This window comes from Cibotium barometz, chromosome 45 (assembly GCF_041138505.1).
Source record: "Cibotium barometz isolate CiBa-2024 chromosome 45, ASM4113850v1, whole genome shotgun sequence".
Classification (NCBI taxonomy): Eukaryota; Viridiplantae; Streptophyta; class Polypodiopsida; order Cyatheales; family Cibotiaceae; genus Cibotium; species Cibotium barometz.
Genome location: NC_141090.1, coordinates 43,485,816 through 43,500,152, shown reverse-complemented (window position 1 = coordinate 43,500,152; position 14,337 = coordinate 43,485,816). Strand labels below are relative to the sequence as shown.

General features: G+C 46.3%; 1 protein-coding gene across 11 annotated transcripts in view; it reads right to left on the bottom strand.

The window, feature by feature from the left end:
* The window catches only part of LOC147612796 (GDSL esterase/lipase WDL1-like), a 74,585-nt gene that overhangs the window by 33,514 nt on the left and 26,734 nt on the right, over positions 1-14,337 (bottom strand). For all 11 annotated transcript variants that reach the window (XM_086783421.1, XM_086783426.1, XM_086783428.1 and 8 more), the window contains one exon: positions 4,389-4,465. In XM_086783421.1, the coding sequence (XP_086639547.1) occupies positions 4,389-4,465 (77 nt within the window). The remainder of the gene's footprint in view (positions 1-4,388; positions 4,466-14,337) is intronic.

Sequence of the window (14,337 nt, the reverse complement as noted above, 5' to 3'; positions counted from 1 at the left end):
ACTTGTTGTACCAGTCTTTGTACCTATTGTACCAGCCATTGTACTGGTTGTACCAGTCCTTGTACTTGTTGTACTGCCCATTGTATCGGTTGTACTAGCTTCTGTACTTGCTGTACCAACCACTGTACCAGCTGTACTAGTCATTGTACATGCTGTACCAGCATTTGTACTTGCTATACCTGCTGTACCAACCACCATACCGGCTGTACCAGCAACTGTACTGCTGTACCAACCATTGTACTTGTTGTACTGGCTGAATGGAGAGTTGTACTTGCTGAACCAACTCTATTGCATGAAGACCCGTGGTTTTTGGGGAAGAATTAGTACCCACACGCAGGTATATGGATTATATTGTTGGCTCGGCATTTCTACAGCCTATGTTCCGGCTTGGTTGCCTCGTGTTAGGTTGTGTTATGGCATTTGTATATGGATAATCTGGCATCTCCCATGGGGAGAGTAAGGCCCTCAAAGTTTGTACATGATATTATTCTCCTTGGGTAATAAAATACTCCAAGAGGGGGGGGGGGGGGTCGGCCCATTCCGGCCTCTATGTGGTGTCACATGTGCAAGCTCCATTTTCAGCATTTGTGGATGTTTTGTCCAACTTTATGTTTAAATGTTTTAATATGCATTGATGGTATCAACAAGTGTGTCAAAGGCCCTAGTCCCCCGGGCACCCGCCCCGAGTTTCAGAGAAGGAGAGAGAGAGGTGTGTAACTTTGCTATATATACACAAGAAAATCCCGAAAACTGAATACCCAATGAGTGGGGGGCCAAGGGGCCATTTTATATGGCCCCACATGAGCAGTCGGCCTACTGTAGAGACAGCCGACAGCTACCTGGAGGTACCCGACGAGCAGCAATCCAAGTCGCCTGCAAAAGACCTGTCGGTTGTCAGAATACGCAGCGGAGATGATGACCAAATCCGACAAGAGCAAACGCAATGCAGAAAAAACAGCACAAGAGAGAGAGAGAGAGATAGAGGCGTGTAACTTTGCTCTATATACACAGAAGATCCCGAATATGATACAGAAATGGCAAGAGGCTGTGGGGCCATTTTATATGGCCCCCAAATAGCAGTCGGCCTGCTGTAGGGCAGCCGATAGGACCACATACTCCACGACCTGGTGAAATGTTTAGTCGGCCAGCAGGGAGTCGGTCAGCATCAAGAAGGTCCACAACCTGTGCAAAACAGTCGGCCACCTCCTGTGTATACACAGATGCAGTCGGCCAAGATCAAGGTCCTCCTGCCACTACAAGACTGCCTCCCATGAAAAATAGAAAAATGGGAAAAAAATACGGGGAGTGAGGAAAAATGATAATACACCTATAAAAGGACGGGCACACAAAACTGAAGACGTGCTCGCTGAAGCCTTCGCCCCTCACCCTGCTCGAGCTGCCGCCTGTTCGCACCCCCCTCCCCGCCCTCGTGACTTAGCCTTTCCCCGCCTGCTCGCACCCCCCCTCCGCGCCCCTGTGTTTCTCGCGTCCCCCCTCCCTCCCTTTTCATGCCCGTCGCCCCCTGCCCGCCTGCCCCATTTTCCCTCGCGCCCACCGCTCCCCCCCTTCCTCCGCGTCCCGCCCCCCTGCCTGCCCCCGCCCTTCCCCCCCTTGCGCGCTTTCCCTGCCCCCCCTTTCGTTCCCCGTTGCCCCTTTTTTCTCCGCCTCTGCCTTCCGCCCATTTTTTTAATTTTTAATTTTTAATTAATTAATTAATTTTTTTCTCCGCCCCCCTCTGTCTTCCGCCCCTTCCCCTCTGTCTTCCCACCCCCCCCTTTTTGTTTTTCCGCCCTTCCCTCTCTTCCCCTCCCCGCTCCGTTTTTTCGTGCAGCTTGGCTCCTGCAGGACCCCCCGTTTATCGCTTCGCCGACTCAGCTTCAGACTTTGATGGAGGTTCCTCCCGCCCCACCTCAGAGGGACTCTTCCACAGCCCCCTCGCCCGCCCCTGAGGATACCCCCATCAGGCTTTCTCGTTCGCCAGAAGAGGAAGCGAGCCTCGCTGTGCAGAGGTGGAACGCCTCCAGGCACATTCCACCATCTGCCGCATAGTTGGCACTCGCCCCAGCAGAGGGGAGATCCGGGATCTTCTCCAGGCCCGCCTTTTTTTTGCAGGTGTGGGCAAGATCCTGGACGTTCAGTTACTGGGCCGTGGACACTACCAGATTGAGTTCGAGACATCCCAGAGCGTGGCCCAGGTCCTAGCCATGAGTCCCCTTGACATCAGGGGTGCTCGGGCCTTCTTCAGACCCTGGCAGCATGGTTTCGACCCAGCAGCGGTCGAGCAGGGAGAGCGCCTATTCCATGTTACAATTTGCTTTCCTGGACTTCGCTGCGAGTACCTTCCGCTCCTTTCTAGGATAGGATCATTGGTGGGCTCGATGCTTGAGACTGGCCCCACAGCAGCTTCAGTGGTGGCTAGAGCAGCTGGCTTGCCTTCGGTCAGAGTTTTGGTTCCTGACATCTCCTCCCTTTCGAAGGTCATTAGTTACCTAGGATAGGGGGGGGATAGATCGATCAGAGTGGAGTTTTCGGGGCTCCCGAACCAGTGTTTTATATGCAGGCAGGTTGGCCACCTGGCCAAGGCCTGCCCTCGCAGGAGATCCCGACCTTCACCGCAGCAGAAGACCCCCGATGGCCCGCCCACAGATGCGGCTTGGCAGGCAGCCTCCGGGACACCTGCTCAGCCCACAGAGACCTCGGATTGGCAGCTTGGACAGGGGCGCCGTAGAGGGAGACAGCCAATTATATATCCCAAGTAATGCACCTGGAACAAATAAAATTCAGCTCGAAGCGGGCACGCCTAGCGGCCTGTTAAGGGCATTGTCATAAGAGGTGTACAAGTCCAATCATGGTAAACGCAAGCATTCAAGAATCATGAGGAAGGTCATGCATGCATTAGGTGAATCCTCAGCATTTAGCCCATGGAAGCTAGGTCCTCAAAGGAGTACCTCAATGGCTTCTCGGGAACAAGAGGTGTGGCCTCGGTTAGGTGCCTTGAACAAGACGTGCGGCCTCAGTTAGGTGCCTTGAACAAGAGGTGCGGCCTCAGTTAGGTGCCTTGAACAACCTCAGTCAGAAGTCATCAATGCATTAAGGGACAGGCAAAGGGGACAGCATTGGAACAAGATGCACATTTTTAACGCCAGTCATGGAGCAGATTCAGACGTATGACACGGATTTCACTTAAGTTGCCAAGAAATAAGTAAGACACGTTCTAGTCCCAAAACAGTCAAAGGATGATGACAATCATTCACAGTCAAAAGACAGTGAAAGTTGGATTCCCATCATCAAGCTCAGCAGGAGAGGATGTCAACGTGCACGCAACGTGACATGGCTAACCTCACATCTAATCCCACATTTGGAAGCAGTATTAGGCATTCATTTAGGCAACCATTTACAGCATGATATATGTGTGTTAGCAGTCACGGGCATTTACAGCAGGCCGACCAGCATTTGATGTAGCCAACTAGCATTTTATTTGTCCAAGATGCTGGCCAGCAGCAGTAAGGTTGGCTTGTGCAAGGAGGGCCTATAAATAGCTAGCCCAGCATTCATTCATAATCATCTCCTCCCTTTTGGAGATTGGTCTTATCTTCAAAGAAGATATAAATCGGATAGAAGAGATAGACACATGCTAGAAGAGAAGAAGAAGAAGAAGAAGAATGTATTATCGTCCTCTCGGAGCCGATAAACGGCCCATGGGACCTCCACGAAATTATTACAAAGCTGTAAGAAACAAAAAACAAAGCCTCCTCAATCCACTACTTATTTAAGATTCACAGTCATCTGCAGATGATCAGACTTCAAGACTAGATGCGTCCAAGAAATAGAAGACCCTCAAAGACGACATGAAGATATCAAACTTCAAGCATTCTGTGACCAAAGAAGTTACCAGTCGTCCAGTGTTGCAGTTGTGGCAGAGGAATTTGAGCTCCAACGTTATGAACTTTCACTTGAGATCAAACGCAGGGAAGATGAACTGCGTGATCACATTATTCAGCTCACTAAAGCAGAGGACTATATGAATTCTGTCAAGGATGTTGGTATTGGCCTCTATGTAGTCAGTTAGTTTTTAGGATGGTCCTCTCAGTTTGCCGCCCTGTCTCTTAGAAAACCTCTCATTACTTTTTTGTACTGTTTCTTATTAGTATCTATTTGTTAGCACACCCTCCTCCTAAAAGGGTGTCTACTTGTAAATATTCTCTTTTTCAGTATCTTTTCCTTTTCACAGAAAAAAAAAGTAGTACACCTCATCCAGATTAGCATGAAGCTTGCATAACTCATAGAAAATCTCATAATCCTAAACTCCTTCAGCTTGACAAAGTGAATGAATAACAACAGGCTAGTTTGTTAGAAAGTGAAAGCCTCATAAAGGAAGCACCACTTACCTGGCATATTCCTTTCGACCCTCCTCATAAATGGGTGGAGCAGTCACCAAAACTACACGTGTTGTTTCAGAAAGTCCCTATGAAAAGCAAAAAAGGGCTTTGTTAGAAAAATATGATTAATCTTATAAGTTTTTGATCTTTCAAGGGAATAATTTTTTCTTTGTATCAACTTCAATGGTAGATGCTCATCTCTTTTTGATTGGCAAAGGGACATTCATTTAAAAACATTAGGAAAAAACCCCATTCCAGCCAGCATGAACATCAACACCTAAGCTTTATCATATTTGGTCATCCCTTGCGTAGTCTGCCATTCAAGTTTTTATACACGCCCAGTTAAAGGGAAATGGGCAAATTCTAATGCATGAATGGGAAGATTGTTACAACATAAGGACATTGACTTATATACTTATTCTCACTAGTGACCTGAGGGCACCCATTTGCTAGTTCTATGAAACCGGCCTTCAAAAATTTGACGGGTGGTGAAACAAACACTCACACACAAAACACTTCAACACCCATGGGGACCTGGAAAAGGAAAAAGCTAGAGTGCTCCTGCAAACAATACACAGACACCGATTGGCCCCAAAACGCAGTGGCGCCCCTTGCGGTATTTCTTTACTTGATCAAAGTTGAGTACAAAGTACAACTTGTAGAATCCTCCACCAATAGGATCCCTTATAGTTTCACCCAGGACTTCTAAAAGAGAACTCTCGTTATCACAGCACAGCATACCATAGAGAAGGCACACCTGTACAACACCTCCCTGCTTGAAAAAGTCTTCTCCATCTCTACCATGGATCTCTCAAACCTTTTCCCATACAGCAGTAGGACTGTACCATACCACATGTCCTTCCCTATAGCCACAACTTGCATGTAACCTCCAGAAAACTATAACCTGTTCACATGAATCCAAAGACATGTTTTCCACATGAAACCAAAGACATGTATCCGATAAACTAAAGACCTGTATTCCATAAACCATAGGCTTGTTTCCTCGAAACCAAAGTCATGTTTCCTCTCGAAAAACCAATGTCCTGTTTCCATGACAGATATACCATCCAAGCACGGTGCCAAAGCCAGGGTTGTTTTCCATAGCAATAACCTATGCTTTTTCCATAACCCAGAGAGAGAGAAAGAGAAAAGCCTATCTCTATTCTCCTTCAAAAGTATCTAGCAGCCTCCCAACACCATTGAGACTACCAAGAGACACCGTGTAGCCTTGTATGACATGGCCTGCTTCCTTAAGTCAACAACCACACGCTGCATGTCATGTGCACAGTGTGTATCTACCGTGTGCTACACGCACACAAGACTAGCTTCGAGGTTGGGGAAGCTTGGAGCTAGGCAGGCTGATTGGCGAGCTGAGTTAGGGATAGACTAACGGGCAGGCACCCAAGTGTGGAGGCCCGATGACCGGCCAAGAGCCTATAAAAGGGTGGCCAAGGTTAGTCATTAGTGATATACAGTCTCCCGTGTCTTTGTGAGAGCTCTATGGTCAGGAGCCTGGATCTAGTGCAGACGTGCACCTGCTTTATGCAGCCCAGGCCAGCAGCAGTCTCGAGGCCCGCAAGGGTAGCTTCGTGGCGGTATGGGACGTCACGAAGTAGAGATTGGTCGGTACATCCATCTAGTTAGCTCAGCTCGTGGCTCGGTGGGGACAACCAAGTCTTGTGGGCTTGCCCACGGCTGTCAAGGTTGGGAGGTGAGTCAGGTCTGCACCCCCTTCACGTTTGTTTGGTTTGTTTGCAGGTTTCGAGTCTTGTACCAAGAGCGTTCCACGAGGAGATCCTTTGGGGATTTGACAGTGGTATCAAAGCAAGCCTCGTGAACGAGCAAGTTGGTAGGTAGAGAAAAAGAGGTCGAAGAAAAGATATGAATTCGAGAAGCTTGCTTTTTTGTGCATACTGTTGTTTCTTCAATTTCAGCATGTTGCTTTTGCATCGTGGAAACCCGTGATTTTGGTCTTGTTAACTATTGGTTTGCTTAGCAAGAAGAAGGGCTGTATGTTTTGCAACTGTATGAACAGTTTGTGGAAGAGAGAAAAGCATAAAAGGCCAATCGGTTGTATGTTGAATTAGAGAGAGAGAGAGAGAGAGAGAGAGAAGTAGCGCAGCCTTATGTGCGTAGAAAAGCCACACGAATCTGTGCTTAGTCAACCTTTATGGCTGCACATGTAAGCAAGTGACTAGCCTTGTGCAGTCAAGTGGACAAGCGCACGTAGGCAAGCGGGCCGTATGCAGGCAGTCGGGCTGCTATGCACAGCCAAGCGCAGGTGGTGCGCAAGTACAGGCAAGCAGGCGGGCCAGTACTCGCAGGCACGCGGACTGATAGTCACAGATTCGTGTGAGCATGACTGGCCGATGGTATGCGCAGCAAGTGCAGGCGGCGCCCGCCGCCGTCGGCAGGCAGACAGGTGGCGCATAAATTAGCACAAAAGCAGTCGACGAGTGGTTTTTTTTTAGCTTTTTTTTTTTTTTTACAATCGCTTGCTTTTGGTGTTTTCATATGCGCCTAAGGTTTTTTTTTACCCACACTTAGAAGAGGGGTTTTAAAAACCCATGCTTTGCTTTATAAGTGCTTTTTTTTCGAAAACAGAATATATAGATATATATAAATATATATATATATATATATATATATATATATATATATATATATATATATATATATATTTATTTATTTATTTATTTATTTATTTATTTATTTATTTATTTATTTATTTATTTATTTATTTATTTATTTATTTATTTATTTATTTATTTATTTATTTATTTATTTATTTATTTATTTATTTATTTATTTATTTATTTATTTATTTATTTATTTATTTATTTATTTATTTATTTATTTATTTATTTATTTATTTATTTATTTATTTATTTATTTATTTATTTATTTATTTATTTATTTATTTATTTATTTATTTATTTATTTATTTATTTATTTATTTATTTATTTATTTTAACACAAAAGCAAAAGCTAAGTTAGCTTTTAGGGAAGCCTATATATTCCCCTTAAGCGGGCTTCTTGCCACACATCGCTCAAGCTCTCAAGCTCTCTAGCACTCTCCTTGTGCAAGATAAATATTTTTTCTCCTCTTGCCCTCTTTAAGATGTAACCCGAGTTGGAGCCCATTCTCGAACGTGAAGACCTGCACGCTATGGAAACCACCGATGCCGATCTTTTCGACGATTATGTTTCAAAATCAGATTTCCAAGAGTTTAAAGTTGCTCTCGAAGCTTCTTCCTCGGAACGTCAAGCACAAATCGCCGCGCAGATACAGGCTTTACAGAACTCCATCTATTTGTTGACCACTACCCTATCTGCTCTTTCAAAATATGGATACCTTGGCATCTGCTTTAGTCCTCAATATTACTCCGGAACAGTTTGGGGGCGAGCAAAAGCAGCGTACCAAGGAGATAGTGGACACTTGGCTACATAAGTGGCAAGTCCGTTTTTAGTTTCGTCCATATGACGATGGAAAAAAGATCCAATTAGCAGCAGGTTTCCTCTCAAGCAAAGCTTTGCTTTGGTGGAAAAAACTCAACCCTAAACCAACGACTTGGGCACAATTCGAAGACGTCTTCAAGAAAGAATTCCTCAAGAAAGAGGATGACTATGATGTTGTTGCCCGGTTTACTACTTTGACCATGACCTCACAGAACCTCACTTATGAGGTCTATCTCTAGAAATTTAGGGACTTGCAGATGAAAGCTACGAAGATGGATTCCACAACTCTTTTGGGTTTCTTCGTAGCCGGTTTACCTGACTCATACCGTTTACAGATTAAAAACAACAAATGCAAAACTTTGGACGAGGCCATTCATTTCGCTCGTATCTATGATGATACAATAGTCTCTTCCAAGTCTAAACCCGTTACCGAGCAGGGGAACAAGCACAAAAGGAAGTTCTCCGCACCAATGACTAGCATGACAAAAGGAAAGTCTTCGAACCAACATTCGAAGAATTCAACTTCGACCCCAACGAAGAAGAAACGTCTCCTCAAGGCTTTGAAGCTCAAGAAAGAGGGACGTTGCTTCATCTACGAAGAAAAAGGACATGCGCGTAATGAGTGCCCGAAGAAAAAGGGTGCAAAGACCAATGCAGAACCCAAGCCAAAGGCAGCTAACCAGTTGTCTTTGACAGGTGGAACCGGCCTTCAGAAAATCTGACGGGCGGTGAAACAAACACTTGCGCATAAAACACTTCAACGCCATTGAGGACCTAGAAAAGGAAAACAAACAGGGGGAGCTAGAGTGCTCCTGCAAACAGTACATGGACACCGATTGGCCCCAAAATGCAGTGGCGCCCCTTGCGGTATTTCTTTAATTGATTATAAGAGCTTTGATTACAATAAGGCTGGGAACTCAGCCGTCATAGTAGAACTCCTGAAGCTTGCAAATACCTTGCATCATGGCTTCATATCCACTCGGCATCCACAAACAAGTCCAGCCATTGTTTACCTCAAAAAACTCTCACACATTGAGTCCAACATACAGAAGTCTTCTCCCATGATCAGGACTGCCACAACCATCCATAGCCTCTCACACTATGAACAGCATCACTCCCTGACACATCCAGTGCTTCTGCATCACAACACAGACTCCCAAATTGTCTCTCAAAAGAGAACTCGTATCACAGCACAGCATACCATACAGTCAACACACCTGTACCAACCCTCTCTATCTTCCAAGGGTACTATCCATCTCTATCATGGATTCCCTGTCCCCTGCCCAATCAGTAGCAAGGCTGTACCAAACATGTGTCCATTCCTGTACCTTCTGCCTGCATGTGACCTATCTCCTGGAGAAACCCAAAAACATGTTTCCTCGAGAAACCTACGACCTGTTTCCACATGAAACCCTTAGGCCTGTTTCCCTTTGAAACTTCTGTCCTGTTTCCATACATAACCATTCATGGCACCATTCAACAACAGTGCCAACAACGGCATACATCTAGTTACCTGTTCCCTCATGAAACATCTGGAAACATAGAGATGCCCATAACTGTAGGTCCCTCTGTTCCTTTCTAGCAGGAAGAGAACAATCTGCTCCATGAGCACGCAGCCATGCGAGCTTGCATCACTCCCATGCCAAGAAACATTTTCAATTGACCTGTACTTGCAGCCGGAAACCCAAGTACATAGCTGAATTTGCAGCCAAACAAAAACAGCCCATAAAAAGAAAAGTCCTATACGCGCCTGTATACTCAACCACACAGCAGCCAACCAATCCTGCATCGGCCAAAGAAAGAGAGAGAGAAGTAGGCCTGTGTCTCTGCCTTGTAGTGCAGCACAGCAGCCGACTTTAATCTCCTAAAAGCATGTGTAAACAAGTACTAGGTTGCGCCTCTGCACTCTGCAGCACAGCCCGACTGTAGCTCTTCCAAGAAGCAACCTGTGACCAGCAGCGCAGATCTCCTTCCAAGTGTTTACCCCGGGGCTGAATCCAGCGCTACCCGCCTACAATTCTTCCAAAACCCTGTATCAGCCTCAGCATACAGCCGTCAGTCTTTGCACCAGCTCTGTCCGCCTCCTGCAGCCCTGTATGTGCCTTCGCACAAAAGGACCCTGCAGCTTGCCACTTGCGGAGAGAAAAGCATTGCTGATTCTGCAGCCGGACCGTGCACCTTTGGAGAGAACCAATCGAGCAGCCTGTATGCCTCTGTCTCCTGCCCTGCCCTTTACAGAAACGTGGGAGAGAGAGAGATAAGTGTGCCCTCCTGTGTACCCAGCCGAGCAGCCCTCCCAAGCGAAAAGCATCTTTTTATCAAAAGGGATGCGCCTCCTTTTCTGCCCGCCAGTCCCTCTTTTTTCCAAAAAGCACACACGTGGCCCCAATAATAGCATATGGGCCACGTTTTCTTTCATATATGGCATTATAATGTTTTTAAAGGTTTTTAAAACCTTTTGAGTTAAAATCTCTTCGCCCCTTCACACTTGGGGTTGTCCACACATGGGTTTCCTTTTTAGCTCCAATCTGATGCCATTCACACTGTCCACCATGTCCCCGTGCACACCTGCATACTGTCCAGAGAAAAACACAGGGTCGTGACATACCCCCCTCTTGAAAAATAGCAAGCGTCCTCGATTGCACTCAATGGCACACTAAGGCATCTTATGAGCAAAGACTCCCCATACGACAAAAGCAATGGCCCTCAAGTGCATCTGGGTGATGAAAAAAAATCATCCTGCATAATATGGCCACACCGTCATGTCAAAGTGACAAACAACTCTTGCTTGTTCCTTCAGAACCTACAGCAAACGTCTAAAACCAAGTGGAAACACTCTCATGGCCATCCCGCAGGAGTCACACCCAGTGGTGCATCCATGAACATAATAAAGCACTTGATGTATCATACCAATATACATGCAGCACACGACACAATCCAGAGTATTAGCCAATGTATTCTCAATGGTACCAGGATCCAATGGCATCAGAATACTGTCACATGCACTCTGCTCTCAGTGCATGGTGACAAGATGGCTCATCATCAGAAGTGCAGCAGTTGTACAGTTTTAGAACCCAATAGGATGATAATTGTCGTACGCCGTGACCCCATTGTACATCCTCAGTCCAGGATAAGTCAGGCACGAGCTACGTAGGTCATTCCTCAGCCTTAGCGGGTCAGTCAGTCAGTCAAGTCCCTTAACCCACTTGGAGAGAATCATTCATGCATGTAGAGTCAGTAGAAGCCTTAGGGTTTGCATCAGAAAGCACTCTGCATCCTGCATAATATGCATGCATATGCCTGTGCATCATTTAGAACATCCCAGAAGCCTTAGGGAATTTACTAGGGTTTATCTGGTATTTTTCCCATATTTAATACTATTTATTTAGCATTATTTGCATTATTGGGCATTTATAAATATAAACTTTATTAAATGACCAACCTCCAGTTAGTATAAATAGGCTTGCATAGGGCCTATTTTCTCATTCAGTCTTCATTGTGCTAAGAGCTCTCCTCCTCAGCCCTAGGAGCATCCTTGCCTTCAGCCCCAGACTAATCCAGCCCTTGGAGCTTATAAGCTTGCTTCTCCAACCCCTTGAGAACCCCTTGCTTCAGTCAGCCCTAGGCGCCTACTATCAACATCCAATCAGCCTGCATTCAGCATCACTTCAGGCCTTGATTCAGCATATAGATCAGCCCCAGTTCAACGCCAGGTTTCAGCGTGTTTTCTGCATCTGTCCAGCATCAGATCACCTGCGTTTCTGTCCAGCAGCATCAGATCCTCTGCGTTTCTGTCCAGCAGCCTCAGAACACCTGCGTTTTCAGTTCAGCAGCTTCCCTACAGGTCTGTGTTTCTGTCCACAACAGTTTCCAGCCCTGAATCAACAGTTTGCATCAGCATCCAGCCTTCTGTGCATCATCCATACATGCAACAGTCATCTGGTGAAGGTAACACAGCATTCATAAGTGTTTTCAGCATTCTAACATAGTGTAGAACAGTCCACCTTCTTCTTCTCTCAGCCTCAGTTGTGCAGCCCTTCCTCAGGCCCTTGGGAAGAGTGCATAGGCTTGATATCAGGTCATCGAGGTGTTTCTACAACAGTGTACAGATCAGCCACTCTCCGATCCTCCGAGATCTTGCGTTTGGCTTATCTACAGTCCACAGTCATTCTCTCTACAGAAATAAAGCAAATACTATCTCGTTATCGGGATAGGGGGCCCTTCAGTGGGTAATTCGGGACCCAATCTGGTGTACAGTTATCATATCTCTCTCTCTCTCATCTCTTTAAAGTTTGAAGTATTGAAATGGATTGCTAAACTCGCGAAACTCAGGATACAGAAGATGGTGTGAGCATTTGTGTGACAGGATCATCCAATACAAAGACTTCCGCTGCATATCACATTGGTATCAGATTCAGATTGTCCACACACACCGTATCCTAGCGTGGGGGCATCCTTGGATGGTTAGATTGCGTTCCGGCACGACCACCGACTTCAGCATCATGTCTACAAGAGAGAGTACTCATCAGTCGGAAGACGTCTCCCCCGAAGTAGACCTTGTTCTTCCGCCTACAGCAAACACCATAGCTCTTCTTAGAGCTCAGAACCAGCTGCTCATGGAGCGTCTCCAACTCTTGGAGGCAACAGCAGCATGTCCTTCTACACCTCCAACAGCACCCGACTACATCTCCCTCTTCTTTCAGATGGAACAACAAAGGAGAGAGGACTAGGCCCGAAGGAAAAGAGAAAAAGAAGAAAGACGGGACTATGAGGAAGCCCAATGCAGGATCGATGAAGACCGGCATCAGGCTGAACTCGCCGTTCGGGAACACCAACGTGAGCTTGATCGAGAACGTATGTTACTCGAACACCAACGGGAAAAGGAGGCCATACACTTGAGGTATCAGCAGCTCTCCTCAGTCTCCCCAGTCATAGGTGTCACCAGCCAGCAGCCCGCAGCAGCATCAACCACCATCATTCGCAATCAACCAAACTTCAGTAAGTATGATGGTAAGTGTGATCATTCATCAGTTAATCAATTTATTCATCAGTTTAATGCTCATTTTCCATTAGCTAGGATCACAGACCCGCAAGACAAAGTCCACTTAGCGGCTCCCCATCTCACTGGTGAGGCAGTCACTTGGTGGCAGCATTGGTCTAGTATTCATACAGCCCAGGCCACAGGTGTCACAGCCTTTGACTGGGACATCTTTGTCCATGACCTGAAGACCAGATTTCTCCCGCCCCAGTACATGACCGGTCTGAAAGACGAGTTCTATGAACTCAAACAGAACGGATCCCCAGTGCTTCAGTTTTCCGGTAAGGTTATTACTTTAGCACATCAGTTAGGGTTATCTGAGCAGGCTAAGATGGAGCAATTCATTCGTGGATTGGACTCTAATATTCGGTTCACAGTTCGTAACTTTGAACCAAGTACATATGACCGGGCTCTGACTCTCGCTCAGAATGAAGAAATGAAGATGAACGGAGGCAAGCCCAAGCAGTCATCTCAGTCCAGTACCAAATCCCAACAGGGGAAGAGTAATTCGTCTTCTAAAGACACTAAGACAGACAACAGTCCTAGCTCTAGTTCAGGGGGTAAGGAATCCAAGCCTAAGAAGACCCCTGAGGAAAAGGCTCAAGCAAGCATCACTGGAGGCTATCTTCCTCCAGAGGAGCAAAGACAGTATCAGTCAGAAAACAGATGTTTTTTCTGTCATACCATTGGGCATGGTAAGAAGGATTGTCCAAAAAGACAAGCGGAGCAAGCCTCCAAAGAGCCTTCTGCCACAGTTACCGCAGTATCCCCAACTCCTCCAGACCTGCCTGCTATCACCAATGCGGTTCAGATCTTACCTTCTATGCATTCCATGCCATCCGTGGTACTTGATGCTCAGCAGGAGGGTGAGGCAACAACCACACAGAAAAGCCTGATCCGAGCTTATGGCTCTGCCAAGGGCCAACAGTTCATAATCCTTTTTGACATGGGCAGTTCTGAGGACGCCATCTCTCCCCAGTTGGCTACCAACATGAGCTGTACCTTAGTGCCCTATCGTTTGGAGGTAGACGGGTTTACACCTGGTCTCCGCACCCACATCTCTCAGAAGGCACAACAGTTTTCTTTTCAAGTTCAAAAGGCCTCATTCCAACGAGATTTCATTGTCTCTCCTCTTTTGGGATGTGACATGATCTTAGGAATCCATTGGTTTCGTCAATATGAACCTATTCCCAATTGGGGGCAGGACACCTTTATTATCTCTAAAGGTTTTCCTGAGCCTGCCATGATTTGGGGGGATAGGAGCATTCTTGGCGTTCCTATGATTTCTCATCTCCAGGCCCGACGAGCTATGTGCAAGGGAGCAGAAGGAGCATTAATTTATACTCAGACAGCTTCTATCTCATCAATAACCGCTATCTCATCATCTTCAGTCCCTCAGTTGGCAGATCTCCTTTCTCATTCAGACATTTTTAAGGATGATCTCCTACCCAGTATCCCACA